This window comes from Amphibalanus amphitrite, unplaced genomic scaffold (genome assembly GCF_019059575.1).
Source record: "Amphibalanus amphitrite isolate SeventyFive unplaced genomic scaffold, NRLGWU_Aamphi_draft 001823F_arrow, whole genome shotgun sequence".
Taxonomy (NCBI): Eukaryota; Metazoa; Arthropoda; class Thecostraca; order Balanomorpha; family Balanidae; genus Amphibalanus; species Amphibalanus amphitrite.
The window spans coordinates 67,694-83,429 of NW_024883316.1; the positions used below are offsets into that span (position 1 = coordinate 67,694).

At 48.0% G+C, this 15,736-nt stretch overlaps 1 protein-coding gene across 2 annotated transcripts; it reads right to left on the reverse strand.

Moving 5' to 3' along the window:
• Positions 1-1,167: 1,167 nt before the first annotated feature.
• Positions 1,168-15,203, reverse strand: LOC122375355 (ADP-ribosylation factor-like protein 5B). Of its 2 annotated transcripts, none has more exons than XM_043354697.1 (5): positions 14,840-15,203; positions 14,037-14,245; positions 10,484-10,609; positions 3,733-3,842; positions 1,168-2,799 (listed from the first exon to the last, which is right to left on the reverse strand). In XM_043354697.1, exons 1-5 carry the CDS (start codon positions 14,883-14,885, stop codon positions 2,751-2,753), a joined length of 540 nt encoding a protein of 179 aa, XP_043210632.1. In that variant the 5' UTR covers positions 14,886-15,203; the 3' UTR covers positions 1,168-2,750. The 2 variants fall into 2 exon arrangements, with proteins under 2 accessions (XP_043210632.1, XP_043210631.1); XM_043354696.1 differs by lacking the exon at positions 14,840-15,203 and adding an exon at positions 14,575-14,626.
• Between the last annotated feature and the right edge of the window lie 533 nt (positions 15,204-15,736).

Below are 15,736 nucleotides of genomic sequence, written 5' to 3' on the forward strand. Positions count from 1 at the left end.
AAAATCAGACGTTGCCGGGGAGCTAGTCAAAACTAAATCCGACGCAGAAACTGCAGGGGATTCCCCTGCAAGAGCTTGAAAGCTGGTAACCTTTTATCAGCCTCCGGCAGCTGACGGAGCAACAAAAATCGGTATGGGCAAATATTTTTGGAGATACAGCAAAGGGGTTGGTTTCCAACCTTCTTAATCAGTTGTCAAAGCATGCATATTTGTCTGGTGTACACACAGACACCAAAACCTTATACTTTTGGCCGGTTCTTATATGCTTTATTGGCATGGGAAATGTGTGAACGAACTTTTGAGACACCCTGTACATCTAAGAAAGAAGTCATTCATACATGCATACATAATTGGTTAGTAGAGTGCATTCAGCCTTTCACTCCTAGAAGAAAAATCAGCAAATGGCAATCCAGTGGGGAAACATTTCTGATAATAGTCATAAGGTCTATGTAGGTCTGCGATCCCCGTCGTAGGCGGACGGCCGCACCGCGAGATAAGACGGTTAGGTTCATTGGCCCGTCGTGCCATAACACTGGGCAAAATCAGTTGGCTGCTGTTGGCCGGTATTATCAATGATCATGCTGCTTACTATATTTCTTGTGCAGCCAGATTTACAACGTCTTGTGAAAGATATAACTATTTATGCATGATACCAACCGCGTATCGCAATTTTGAACGTCATTTTGACACTTTGGTAGACCCAAAATCAGTTGTTTCATAACAAGTTGCTTACTCATGACCGTGTGAATTAGTGATGCATATATAACATGAATCATGTTATCTATGGATGATGACATGTGAGGATCGACGTCGAAAAATAAGTCGCATCGAAACGCATTGTGTTTAAATAAGCTGAGATGTAACCTTATCGGACTATGCGCTATCCAATGCAAGTCAAGTTTAAATGACCCATTGAAGTTCAGATAACTAACGCTTCAAAGTTCAAAGTAGTCTGACTCAACTCAGTTAACTTCATCTTTGTCGCAGTGGAAGTTGAACTCGGAAGCAGGTGTGACCCATACAGCAGTCATGGCCAAAAAATGCCACGTAGTTGCGTGATGCCATGCAGATAGTCCACTATTGCTAAAAATATTTAACAATAAGCAGTTATGACATAGACGGTGTTATCCTTTTGACGCATTGAAGACCGGTGCTAAAAAAGACAGACACTGGTATGACCTATATTTGTCATTCAACATCGACATAATGGAAAAATAATATTTTTCACGGACAAGACCGCCCAAGATAGGTGTGAGCAATCCTCGACGGAACTAAAACCAAGGTCACGACGCCTAGCGCGGAGCGAACCGTGACAGTACACCCGGGTGGACCCGGAATAAAAATCAAGTGCACTTTATTGTGTTCGGACCTGACATCGGAAAATCCGGGAACCGGCGCCTGCCCTACAACGCTAAATCCCTATCAGTTGACGCGGGCGGCCGGCGCGATGGATGCAATATGGATATATTTACAGCGAGACCACAGTTATACACGATCACATGGCGCGTCCTCTCTAGCTATCACATTCGGTGCGCCGGCGGTCGCCGGCGATCAGTTCGTGTCGACTAGGGTCCGGGCCCGTCGGGGTAACCCCGCGACTCTGGGGCGATTCGAACCGACGCGGCTCCGGGATAGGACTGTGGAAAGTACGGAGCCGAGCGGGGTGCGATAACCCGTCGGGCTTTGACGGAATCCGGAGGTTGACCGGGGTCGTTCCCATCTGAAGACCCACCCGCGCTGGTGGCGGACAGTGGGAGTGAGGAAACCCTAGGAGCGCTGGACAGAACCCGGGCGGAGCTCGCGCAGGGCCGCCCGTCTCGGTTCGGCTCGGACGGATGGGCCACGTAAACAGAGTCCGAGACCCTGCGCTTCATCGGTAACTCGAACTCCAGACATCTCAGCAGCGTGCAACACTGTCCGAAACGGCCAGGGAGAGCGAAGGAAATGGTAGCTTGACCTGGGCAGCTGAGTCGGAAATACGTGCCGAGGCAACTGGACACAAGGAAATCAGGACCGCGGCTGCGAAGGACGACTTAAGATAATTGGCCAATTTCACAAAGCACACTTGACATGATGGCAAGCGTTGGAATTCATGCAGTGACAAACAGGGCCCAAAACTGCCCATATGTTCTGAGACTTCCGAGAGTGAGAGAAAAGTATGTTTGCTTGCCACACCTTGCATGAATTCGAACATTCTTGGATAGTTGCTGTGGCTACATGCAATCGGTCTAGCTTCACGAACATTTACATTTCACGTTGTCCCACCACGCGTGACATTCACGAGTGCTAACGAAACACAAACACAGAATGAGTCGTCACGGCGACGCAGACATTCCCTCGCAACAGATTTCCTCCTCGAACTCGGACCAAATTTCCAGAAAATAGCGCAGGGAAGACACAATTAGCACGTGGACCGTCGCATCGCGTGCCGGCGGAGAATATCGAGCGTGAGTGAAGCTCCACGGGCCGGACCCGGCTGAACCATCGTTCGCTGCCCTTTCAGGGCACATGATTGTCGTCGGTCATGGCCACAAAACGGCATCCGCGGTTCAGGAGTGCCTCAGTCGCATAACACACCTCGTTCCGCGAATCGCGGAGCACATGCAGCACAGAGAAGAGACGGATACGTCACCGGTCGTCATGGCGACTTCAGCGACGTCAATAAAAGAAGAAACCGATGATATCATCAGGCAGAAATAAACCGCCCAAAGCGATTCGCCAACTTCTAAACGATGTCGAGAAGATGACAGTCATTTGTTTCGCACTCGGTCGCATATCCATTCCATTCCCTGGTTTAATCTGCAACATACGAAATAGATCCATGTGCACTAGGTGGAAATGACTGCCTAAAAGATCATCTTTAAATTACACCGTCCCCATAAACAATGACATTGGAGCGTACAGAAGAAACGAACACATCTGTTTCACGTCTGTTATGACTGAAGTATACTTTTATAAGTATCTGCCTACTCAATCGTACTGGGCAAGAGTGGTATTGGCATACGAGAGATGCGAATGAAGCTCGGATTCAACACCTACCCACTATAAATGCAATTATATTTTCAGTAATGTAACGACTTGATTTCTTGATAATGTAATAAAGTACGAGACATGGAGACGAGGCGGAAATCAACGGATAAGGGGATGCAATTGATACCAAAAGTGAAGAAAGGACTTAGGTGGAAAAAGCGATTAAAGTAACTAAAATTCCTTACTATCGTATGTTCTTCAAAGGCATGTATGCGAACAAAAACAGAAGCCAACGCTTCTCTGTCAATCTTTCATGTTTTGTGTGCACAATAATCTCTTCGCTATCACGAGTGTATTTACCAGTGATATGAGCATAGCTATCGCTCGCGTCACTGATATGAGCATAATATAGATGAACCATGACCTTTCGACTCATGAACTCTACGGCCGAACAGACAGCGGAAAAAAAAACATCTGCGCAAGTGGAAATAATAATCGAAATCATTGTTTTACACGACTTTCCTGGGGTTTCTGGTTGCTTCAACTGTGCTTTGGCTTAACAGCTTGGTGCGAATTTACAGTGAATATTTCCGCTCCCGATTAACAACATAACGGTTTCGGTACAATAGGCTGGGTTGGAGAAAAGGCTGGGTTTCAGGGCGACAGGCACCGGGTCGGCAAAGGCATAAGTACCGGTAGGTATACAGAAGACGGGTCAGCACACAGGACTCTGCGCCAAACGGCGCACCACTGGGTACTCACCCCTCGCCGGTGAGCGCGCAGCACGCCTGTATCCGCCAGTGGTGGCGCTTCAGTGAGGTGAGGTTCAGCTCGCGGCTGATGTCCGCGGACGACAAGGCCGACTTCACGTCCTGAAACGGGGAGTCGGCATCAAACGGGGAGTCGGCATCAGTAGCAGCGTCAGTGGCAGAGTCAGTGCTGAGCTCGCAGGGCACGATAGCAGTGCGTGCGGGTTGGACGGGGACAATGATATCAGCGGGTACGGAAGAAACGAACACATCTGTTTGGTATGTGGTGGATGGACTGGTAACGCCACTTTATCTTATACTACCCTGCTTTGCCATGCGTAAATGCTATACACTTTATGGGACAGCGGAGAAGTGTCTGCGAGTTTCTTGATGTGCTGAAACTTACATTTCCGCATATTTTCGGAGGATGACACGATGACTGCGATAACGGCGAGACGAGTCGTCGCATTTTAGCTGATAAGAGCTAAGGAACTGGGAGTATGGTTAATGCGGCTGATTCAGTCTGACGAATGGGACTGTAATTTCAAATTTGTGCACCCACAATGTACTATAACTCCGGTACAATATTACAAATTGTAATTTAAAACGAAGTGGGTGATGAAAAGGAAGAGAACAAAATATTGGCCCTTCTGCCCTTAATAGAATGAAAAACGAAGATTTCATTTATAGATAACCACATTAACATGTGCTGTAATTATGCGTGATGACTAAATATTTTAAGTCATATGTACATAATGAATTGAACAATGCAGCTAACTTACAAACGGGAAATACAGTTAATCAGCTACAAATAGGTATACGGGACCAAGCATCCGACAATCAATCAATCACCCAATGAAATGAAGGTGCCAATGCTGTAGAATTCTCTCGTTCACGACGCCGGGGTGGTGTAAATGTCAGTTGGCAATTAGGGCGAGTGCAGTTGAAGGTTCGGCTCCAGTAGTACTTGACTATGATATATGACGTGGAAATGACCTCCAAATCGTGGAATGACGATTGTAACAAACTTGAGTAGCAAGTATCAAACTAGTCATCCTCGTGACAAGTACAGTCACCAGCACTTGCTACTAATCACCTCGTTTTTGCTCAGTAGTTTGAAGACTGATCAATTCTCAGTCGAGCAAGATACGTCAAACGATCGGTTTGGTCCTCCGATTTTCGAATATCTAACTTCTTTTTGTATGTTCGAAACATTTTGGGATGAGGAGCCAAAAAACGTCTTTTCTGCCCTAAAGTTGCCCCAAGAAGTCGTAGAACCTAGCCCCGCCTCTGATCCACAGACCACTAGTGCCATCTCTTGTCAGCCGAAGAAACCGCAGAAGTAAATAATGTCACGTGACCTTTGCACACGCTACAATTACTACGCAGTTGTAGTGGGGGAAGCGGGGCGGAGGCGTGGAGAGGGACGCGATCGGTCCGGTCGGCTGGGGTCAGGTCGCCGAAGTCGGAGGTCATCCGCCGGAGGGTGTTTGGGCGGTTGAGCCGTGTGGGCTGGGGCTTGCGGAGTGGGGAGCGCCTGGACCTGTCTGGAAACAAGTTCTACAACGCTGTGGCAGTCGAGAATATTGTGAGGAAAGAGAGAGAGTGAGAGAGAGAGAGAGAGAGAGAGAGAGAGAGAGAGAGAGAGAGAGAGAGAGAGAGAGTGGAAGAGAAAGAGGGAGATAGAGGGAGAGAGGGAGAGGGAAAGAGAGGGAGATGGAGAGAGAGAGAGTGGAAGAGAAAGAGAGAGGGAGAGAGAGGGGAGAGAGGAGAGAGAGGAGAGAGAGAGTGGAAGAGAAAGAGGGAGATAGAGAGAAAGAGAGGGAGATGGAGGGAAAGGGAGAGAGATGGGAGAGAGGGAGAGAGAGGAGAGAGAGAGAGAGAGAGAGAGAGAGAGAGAGAGAGAGAGAGAGAGAGAGAGAGAGAGAGAGAGAGAGAGAGAGAGAGAGAGAGAGAGAGAGAGAGAGAGAGAGAGAGAGAGAGAGAGAGAGAGAGAGAGAGAGAGAGAGAGAGAGAGAGAGAGAGAGAGAGAGAGAGAGAAGACAGACTGGAGGGAAGGGATAAGGACGGGAGGAGAGAAAAGAGAGACGGAAAAGGAAAACCAGGAAGGGTAAAATGAGAGAGAGGGTAATGGGTGAATCAGTGAGAGGGAGCGAGAGAGAAAATATTTAGTTGTGTCAGCTTGTTTCGTATGTAAAATGTAAATTTGTTTTCCATCATTTCAGCTTCGGATTGGAAATTAAAACTTAGCACCCTTATGATAAACCCACGCTGACGGGATGGGGACGTTTTTATGGTCGTCGTTGGGAGCTCGGCACTAATGGGGATGATGTTGAGGGTTTTGCAAATATTTCATAAAAGAGATGATATTTTTTGCATCACCTATGAAACATTTTTTTACGTTTGCAATGAAAATGTTAGGCCCAGTTCTTCAAGATCAGGTCCACGACTCCACAGCTTACAACAGGAGCTAGCTAACATAACAATTCACCCGCGCCGTGTTGGTGGCATGAACTTTCCGTCGAGTGCTGAGGGGGGAGGGCGTTTCACGCCCCTCCGTCTAACTCGGCTCCCATGGGCCACGTAGCGACACGCAGTAAGCGGCAATCGAAAGAGCGTCAAAAATAAGAAGGAAAACACTCGGTCATTTTAAGGTCAGGGCAAAGGTCAGGTCACCAGAGCTCATCAAAGGTCAAATTTCGTCGATTTCAACGATTTTAAACATCCGACGGCTAGCTCTGGAACCAATAGAGCTACAGCGCCGTGGAAAAGCGCATTCGATAGCTCTTTTAACGCTCTTTCGCCAACCTGTCCTCAAATTTGACCTCAGATCAACGGTTTAGCCCCAGAGGGCACCGCTCTGATTGACCTCAAATTTGACCTCAGATCAACGGTTTAGCCCCTGTGTTTTCACCGCTCTAGCACGTCTCTGTCAAATCAAAAGTTATAGTAAAAAAAACTGCTGAAGACCTTTCATGACCTGAGATGACCTCAGGGGCACACAAAGGGGGCACAGGTGCAATTTTCGATTCAGAGTGTCATGTTTACATATGAACCGATGTTTGAGAGGGTGTAGAACGACATTCGGCCCAAAGAGGCTCATTTCAATTTTCTCCCATTAACTTATATATGGAGCAGTCGCAAAATTGACCTGACCTTAGGTCACAACTCACAGATATAAAAAAATCCGAGATATCCATTTTATACATACTGTTACCCTAAGCAAGTACTGAAAGTTTCAAAGTGATCGCTCAGTCGGTGTAGCTAGAGCGAGCTTTCTAACTTTTTCTGAGGTAAGGTCACTTGACGTTACATGGTGACCTGACCTTGAATGACCGGGATCTGAAATTTTCATAGCATGTGCGAAAAAGATGTCGGAACGGGTGTATCTAAAACAGCGGTGCTACGCGTCGCCATTTTTTTAGATATTCGCGAAAAACCTAGGGGGGCGTAAAACGCCCCCCCCCCCCCAGGACGGCGCGGATCAAACGGCCCCTGAGACCTCGGGATGGTGCCCCTGAGACCTTGGGATGGTGCCCCTGAGACTTCGAGATGGTGTCCCCTCAGACCCGGGGAGAGTGCTCCTTCACACCTCGGATTTCGGAAAAGTGACCCTGGAAACTTGGAATGGTGCCCCCGGAGACCTCGGGATGGTGCCCCCAGACCTCGCGATGGTGCCGCCGGAGACCTTGGGATCAGGATGGTTCCCCGGACCCTCGAGATGAAGCCCTCTCCGACCTTGGGATGGTGCCTGCGGAGAACTCCGGATAGTGCCCCCTGAGAACTCGAGATGGTGCCCCCGCGAACCTCGGGATGGAAATAGATGGACAATATTAAACTAAAAACTAAAGAAACTCAACTAAACTAAAAAAACGAGGCGAGGGACAGAAATGGGCCTCCGGGAGACCCCGAAAACGGTACTCTATTCCGATAGACCTTCTGGATGGTGCCCCCTTAGGAGACCTCTGGGTTAAAGCTCCCGTCGGTGACCTCCGTGATGAAATAAAAAAACTCCGTGATGGGCCCCCGGGAGGCCCAAGGGGGGGGGGGAGAATGGCCCCCATGTCCTCCCTCTGGATCCGCCACTGAAATGATCTGACCCAAGATCTTACCTAAAAACGACCAAAAGCCTTCCTTCATTGTCCGAAAACCGCTGACAGTTGATAGCTCAATGACACTAGAGCCGTGCATAAGGAGGCGTGAAAACACTCTCCTCATCTCGATCTATTACGAGAGGACCATGTCATGGCGTGAGAAAGTTGTTCTCAAAATAGATGACACTGTATGAATGAGTAAATAATTCGCGCCCCGTTGGGCTATTGGCGGACCCTACCACCTGATGGGGTGGTGCAGCCGTTTCGTCCTCCACCTGAGATCTCGGAAAGTTACCGACCGATTTTGAAAATTCGAAGAACGTTCGATAGCCCCAAAAGGGGCTATCGAACCTTGTTACCAGGTTTCGTTGACCTAGGTGCAACCCATGACGTCACAAGTCAGGTCAAAGGTTGCATTTTTTCACCGATTTAGTCTAAGGAATGCGTTACAGTCAGTTAACACATCAAATAAAAGGCATGTTATCGAAAAACATCGATGGAGCGTGGTTGCCCAATACATATGTTGCCTAAAGAGGTCCCTGATGCCAGGTCAGGTCAAAGAGGTCAGGTCACTAAGGGTCACAATATGAACCCAACTATGCTAATTGCTAGGGTCGCGTGATACATGTTTATGGCCAATTTTACATTTAAAATTCAATGGTGTGGGCTAGACGGCCATTGGGGCCGGTTTAGATTACGTTCTGGTGGAGGTCAGGTCAAGGTCAGGTCAAAAATGGTTAAATTTCAGAGTTGATATTTTGCAGAAAAGGGGTATCTAATCGATGCAGCTCATCACGGGAAATCCAATGGTGGTCTTTGGCTTGCTCTGTGTGTTCTGTGACGGCTAAAAATTGAGTTTGAAAATTTTACGTAATACATTTTGAGTAGTGTTTTTTTGCCATAACTTTGCTAAAAATGGAGCTGTCGAGCTTACGTTTGGCATATCTAGAGCAGATAGTTCTATAACATAAATTCCAGCTTTAATTTTGAATGTTGTTGGTATTTTCAGGGTGTTATATCTACTTCTATAGTTTTGATGGTCGAAATCAATTTTTGTTTAGAAATCAGAGTTGACAGTTTTGTAGCGCTGTTTATTTTGCATCTTTTTATCTTGAATACCTATTTTTTGTTATCTTCAAAACTGTAAGCGTGACAGCTCTTCCCGCTAAACCTGTTATTGGGTCGAAAATGGCAGAACATGACGTCACTGTGACGTCATTTGTGACTAACCTTTGATAAGAGCTCTGGAAAAATTTGGTCACAAGGTGTAAAATGATGCCCGGAGGGGTCTTGAAAGTTTGGTGGCGACCTACGCTATACTTTAGGAGATATCGACTGAAAAGGAGAGGGGGCTGTTTCGCGCCCCCTCCCCCCAACGGGGCTCGAGGCTTTCAGTTGTTGCTCTCACAAAACTCTTGGTTATATCACAACGTAGTGGAATTGCAAGCTTGGCAATATAAGCTTCCTGCCAGCGCCGGACCCGAGTTTAAACATGTAGGCTGAATTTTAACATTTGACTTTTAAATTTTTACCGTTGAGCTTTTTAGAAGTTCAATGAACTGATTAGCTCCTTTTTTGGTCCATCACAGCGGGCTTGTATGTCATTTGTCAATCAAAATCGAATTAAAAACTTTTTATTGGGTCTGGTTATCTCGCCAACTTCTTAACTGAATCGTTTAGTAGCTTTTGATTGGGCACTGCCCACGTTGTCTGTCAAACTTTTCGTGTCAACGAAAAGAGGCTGCTGACATCGTTTGTCGTGGTTAGATAATACCAATCCACGTCTCAGTGTGGCTGCTCGATCGCACTTTCCCTGGCCCACCTCTCCCACCAGGATAGGCTTTGCCCGGCACAGCCGTCGCCTCAGTGCCTCGGGCGGTGACCCGTTCAAAGGGGCTCACAATTCGTATGGTGCCGTGGCTCTCAAACCAACACAGAACAGTGAAACGCACAGGCCTACCTTCCATATAAGGCGAACGGCTGATTCTGGCGCCGGGGCTTCATTCATGCTAAAGCGCCCAATCACAGCGCCGCATTTCAGTAAGTGTCGGGCGCAAAAGCTACTATGCTCCGCCCCTCCATCACGTGACCCTGCCCTCACGTGGCCTCAGTCACGTGGTGTTTCTACTTCTTGGCGCATGGCGGCGCTAGTCTCGCAAGGGCGGTGGTAGCTTGCTCCCCCGCCGTCCGGGGTTGATGGGTAGCAAGTGCTGGTGACTGTACCTAACAGAGGACATATCAGCGGACGTTCCATGTGAATTTAGCAGGGGTGGAGATCTGTCAAAATTTCAGGGGGGGGGGGGGGGGGGGGTCCACGCCGGGCAGATGGAGGCAGGCTGGATGCAGTACCATTGACTTACATAATTCGTTTTCGGGGGGGGGGGGTCCTGACCCCCCGACCCCCCCCCCCCCCCCGAGATCTCCACCTCTGGAATTTAGTAGGACGACGCCACTAGAGCTGCAATAAATCACCCTCAACATCACTTCTAACGATGCATTAACGCTCTGTCACGCAAGCTCCGGCTGGCTGCTGCACCCATTCGAAGCCATAGCTTCAGCGAAACCATGGCGCTGCATATCCAAGATCAATGGAAGGGATGGGATCCAATGATATACTCGTATGACATGGCATGACATGGATAGCATGGCATGACATGAAAGAATACTCACTTGTTTGTTTGCGAGCACCAGCAGAGAGGCCTTGGCGAGCTCGTCGTGCGCCAGGATCTTGCAGAGCTCCTCCTTGACCACGGGCAGTCGATCCTGGTCCGTCGAGTCCACCACCAGGATTATGAACTGGCGAGAAAAGGAAAACGTCAGATGTCTCTTCAGTGATTTAATTACTGGTTCATTGGCAGGTAAAAAGCCGGAACCCAAGTGGTAAAGTAGTCTTGCAGTTCAACGTGGTGTTATAAAAGTGGCTCAGGGAATTCAGTAACCCCGCGCAAACGACATGGCTGCACGCGAAGTGCGGTGAAAACCTGCAGCCTTATTGCAGATTTTCATCCGCGACAACGTAACTTGGTGTTATCGGCTGTCTACAGTGTAGTGTCTATGTATCCGAAGGTTGGGACTTTTCAATTAGACAATCACTATTCTTTAGAATTGTGATTTTCTATTGAAAATCCCAACCTGAGCTACCTCTCTAGGGGGTGTTTAGCGTTTCGGCCGCGATTTGGGTCATTTTGATCCCCGCGAAAACGGCTCGTTAGATTTTCTTGCCATTTTCAGCGTTTGGTCTCGTGTCGGGGTATGATACAAGGCTTGATCGTGCAGTAGTTTACATACTTTCTTTTACCATGTAACTGGTACTCATAATAAAAAAAATCCATCACAGCCCGTTTTTTTCGGAAAAGCCGGCGGACTGACGCGACCATGAACATTATCTCAAGTCTGGCAAACCGGATCACGGCCGCAATTATGCATCAACTACCTACAGATGAAAAAAAAAATAAAAAGGAATGTGGTATGCACAAGCACACCTCCAGTACACCTACTCAACCATCAGTCATGGCCTAAATTCGCAGGCTTTGTCTCCGCTCAGCAACAGCGACTAATCCGGCCCAATCACCTACGGCGCAAAAAGAGAGGCGAGCACGCCTGTGTTCATCTAGCCAGACGAATCGCACTTCCATTGATAGAAGCCGTTGCAGGGCAACGCACTGCGTTCCCCGAAGCCGCGCCCCCTGCAGCCGCCGAACTGTCGTTATCTGGAGCTGGCCGGCCGTGCCCTTGACTTTCTTTCTCACCGCGCCGGGGTGGCCGGCGGCGCCAGCGACCTTGCCCAGTCAGTTATATGGGCAGGTGTCTGCTGGTGAGAGGACCGCGGGCGCGCCCGGTCACGAGCGAATGGGCCAACGGAGAGCGCCTCAGTGCAGGTAGCCCAGCTGATTTGGTTGGGAGATCGAACTTTTTGCTAACAAAAGAAACGTCATAGAGCAAAACACTAACAATAAGCGCGTTACAGTGCACCTGCATCTGAATCGTTTCACTTATATACAGCGTAGTACACAACCATAACATCGTAACTCTATGCGATTCACCCTGCCACAGCTGTTCCTTCGGCTCGCCTCGCCCAGACTCGGCCAAACCCGTCTCGGTTTGTTCCGCCACAACACTCGGCTCGGCCAGCCAGGCTCGGTCCGGTTCCGAGCGCGTACGCGGCGGTGAGGAAAGGCACGCCCGCCCGCGGTCGCACGGCGGGGCCGCGGCTGCGTGACGGAACGGCGACCGTGCACGGCTAGCGACGTGCCGGGCCCGTATGGGCGCGACCGGTTGTAGTCGACAGCCGCCCGAGAGGAGGAAGGCATGTGCAGGAAGTTTCAGGCAGTTGAAACATTGACAGCCGGACGCTGGTGTTCACGACTAAACGGCCCAGTGTCTGGCATAACCGAACGTGATGGAAGCAGACAGCTTTGTAGCCGTATATCCCTTAGTAATGGTCGGCATTTTAAGTTCATAGAAACCAATAGATACCGGTGCTTATTCGCACCGATTCAATATCATACGTTAATTCAACGTAACAGGTTTCCGAAGGATCAAAAGCAGTAAGCCATGCGGAACAATGGTAACTTGGAGTAAAACCTGCACAGGCTGGCCTACATAAGCCCACGTCCGGTGCCAACAGAACGAGTTTGGGCGCGGCGTCACGTGCACGAACCGTGTCCGCCGTAAGCCGGGTGGGCCACCAGCTCGACCCACACCGACGCCACGGGCGAGGCTGACCAGCCCAGCTGGCCGACCATCGGATCGCAAATGTCGGAACGAAATTAAAAATACCGCCACGTAATCAAGACACATGAATGGATAACAACGTCAGAACCCTGCTAGTGATGTGAAACAAAATCAAATGTTTCACAAACGGTCAAACATAACTAAATTAACGTTCACCCATATAACGTACCTACCCTGTCATATCCAGCTACATAAACCGATACGGCGGCAGTATAAGATGCATTAGAAATTTCCGTTGAAAGTCATTCAACTATTTGGAAGCATTACCTATAAGGCAAACACCAAACATCTAAAAGAACATATGGTCCTGTAAATCCGACATCCTTCGCGACTGTGAGAGCCAGCACTCGGCCCATCTTACGCAACACCCCTACAGGGAGCTGGACGATCCGAGGATAAATCAGGCCCGGTGCGCAGCTCTAGTCCAAAACAACATCGGTTCATCCGCATCGCAAACCAGTGACGAAACAGCCGGTCTCGCTCGGCACACGCAACGGCACACTGTCAGCCGGGGTGGGGTTATCTGCAGCGCGAGAGATACGCTGCCAGCCAAGGCCGTATATAGGCCGTTCTGCCGTGACTGCTAGCCACGGCAGAGCAGCTGGTGATCCCCTCGTCCGGGTAATTTATCGGTATTTCAGGCGTGTCGAGACAGAAAATGCTCGGCACACCTGAACGTCTTCCCAGCTGGCGTGTATCTATACAATACCGGCTAAAGCCATGCATGGCAAGGGTATACGTGGTCGATGTCTACCAAAACGTAATTTTAAAGCATTTCGAAGTTCATCCAAATGCTATGATTATCATTTCAATTGGCAGAGCCCAGCCTGCGCTTTAGAAGCTTGCTTCTCAGGTGATGATTTTCGCTGCTCCTAGAGATGAGTTCGAGCAGTCGGTAAATTGATGGAAGGGTTTACAATCGTAAATTGAGAGCGCCCATGAAGAGTCATGCCCATTGCCCACTGATGTCATTTGGCTATGGGTTCTCCCACCAGTCACATAAATAATTTGAAGTCCAAGTGCATTGTCATGAACTTGTGCATCGGGCGCCGGAACGACGCGAGCTCGCACTTTTCACCGATAAAACGATGCTAGACTGTCTAGCCGTGAGATGGAGCAAGTGATACAAGAAACACATGTCACATTCACCAATCAATATATCAGATGGGAAATGATCTAGGTACATCAATTGATTGCTAATTGATATGTGAAGTTTTTCATTCATGTACCTGATTGTTAATTATAATATCAAACAGGATCACAAACAGGCGTCTTATGATACAAACCCTTGAAAATAAGATAAAAAGAGAAAAGAAAAAAGCAGGACTTACTCAACACTCATCTTTTGGCACATTTTGAGCTGAAGCCACCAAGTTCGAAAAATAGGCATCCATTCTTAGTTCTTACCATTCTCTTGTCAATGCTTAGACACACAGACAAATAGCTGTATGCCCTTTCAATACCCTCCTTGTTTGGTAAACTTCCTTACCTGAGTGTTGGCATAGTAGGTGTTCCATGATGCTCGCAAGCTTTCTTGGCCACCAAGATCCCACATCACAAATTGGGTATTCTTGTATTTTATTTCCTCCACATTTGAGCCAATGGTTGGGGATGTATGTACAGTATCTCCAAGAAGGTACTGGTACATTATTGTTGTCTTGCCAGCATTGTCCAGGCCAATGATCAAGATTTTGTGCTCTGAAAAGAGAGGATAATCATCTGACGCACCTTTAAGGGAATTCATGGGCACCATTGAACATGGGAATTGGCCAGTTGAAGAGACAAAACCTACAAACAATGGTAAAACATAACCCTTTTAACAAACCTAATCCTGACTGCACCCATTCCACCAATTGAATTAAACAACCCATTGCATTTACATTCATGGCTATCACTCTCACTCTACATCTGCCCAATTCTGAGCTCGTTATGCCTATTTCTGGCTCTGGCTGACAGTTCAAGTTTGGCCACCGAGTTACTACAACTTATTACTGTCATGCCCATGTTCTCTTTGATGTCTGATTGACCTTGGCAGTGTTCCACGTCCCACAACCACGCTGCCTGCCACTGCCAGCGCATTTCACGAACTGACGTCATACTTGTAGTAGTGCTGGAGCTATGGGCTTGTTAATGTTTCCATGGAAACCCAAATTGCCAAGTGAGCTGACAGTGCGCTGGCAGCGTTGGTGAAATAACGCCCATTTGATGTGCCTGTCTCACGAACAATTTCATTTGAATTGAAAATTCATGCATTCTAGGATAACACCAATTTCACATCTCAATCTGACTCACCATCTGTGTTGAAAAAACTCCAGAACTTTGCAAAAAGGAGTCCCATTATCTTCTTATTGGAGACAGGACAGCAGTTACAGGCAGTTGACTATCAGCTTCAAAGGCAGTCAGAAAAAGAACTCCAACTCAAACAATGCACCTGCATGAAAATAGGCATTTGACTACACATGTAATATCCTCATTATGAAAATGCTACATGGAATATATTCCAGCACTTATTCCTTATCATTCAGCGCATCACTGTGGATAACCGATATCTCAATCTTTATTACTCTGCTGCATTTCTAAATGCTAAAGTTGTGCTAAGAGTGAGATAGACCAAGATAGACATTCGTGGATGATTATCGACAATCTCTGTTCAAGTATTGTGTCCGCGAGCGGCACATGACCGCCAGTGGAAATGGACTTGTCAGCGTTCGGCAATGAACCCCTCTGATTGGTTCGGTGCTCGTGACGTAGGAGAGGGGTTAGAATTATTTTGTACCATGAGTCTTTTCAGGCCTTTAGGGTCTTGATGGGGACTTTCTTCACCTTCATGATGTTTTGAGCGTTATTTGGACTTGGGTTGACACGTACTACTCATGGCCGTAGCGTAGGTCATTCAACCACACCGCATTATCATTTGTGGTCATGCAGATATTTCCGTATTTATCAATATCGGCTATTGCTTAGGCGCCTACTGGTAGTGGTGTTATGTCATGCCGGCGGATATGAATGGGATTGGGGACTGGGGTAGATCACGCATGAAGGATGAAAATAGAGCCAGAAATGCAGAAGCAGGTGAAAAGTTATGCACGGGATATGTATGTCAAATCAACCAAAAATACATTTAAGTAGGTAAGATAGATGGCGGCCAGCGCCATGGTGGCACCCGCACGGCATGATAATACCGTAATG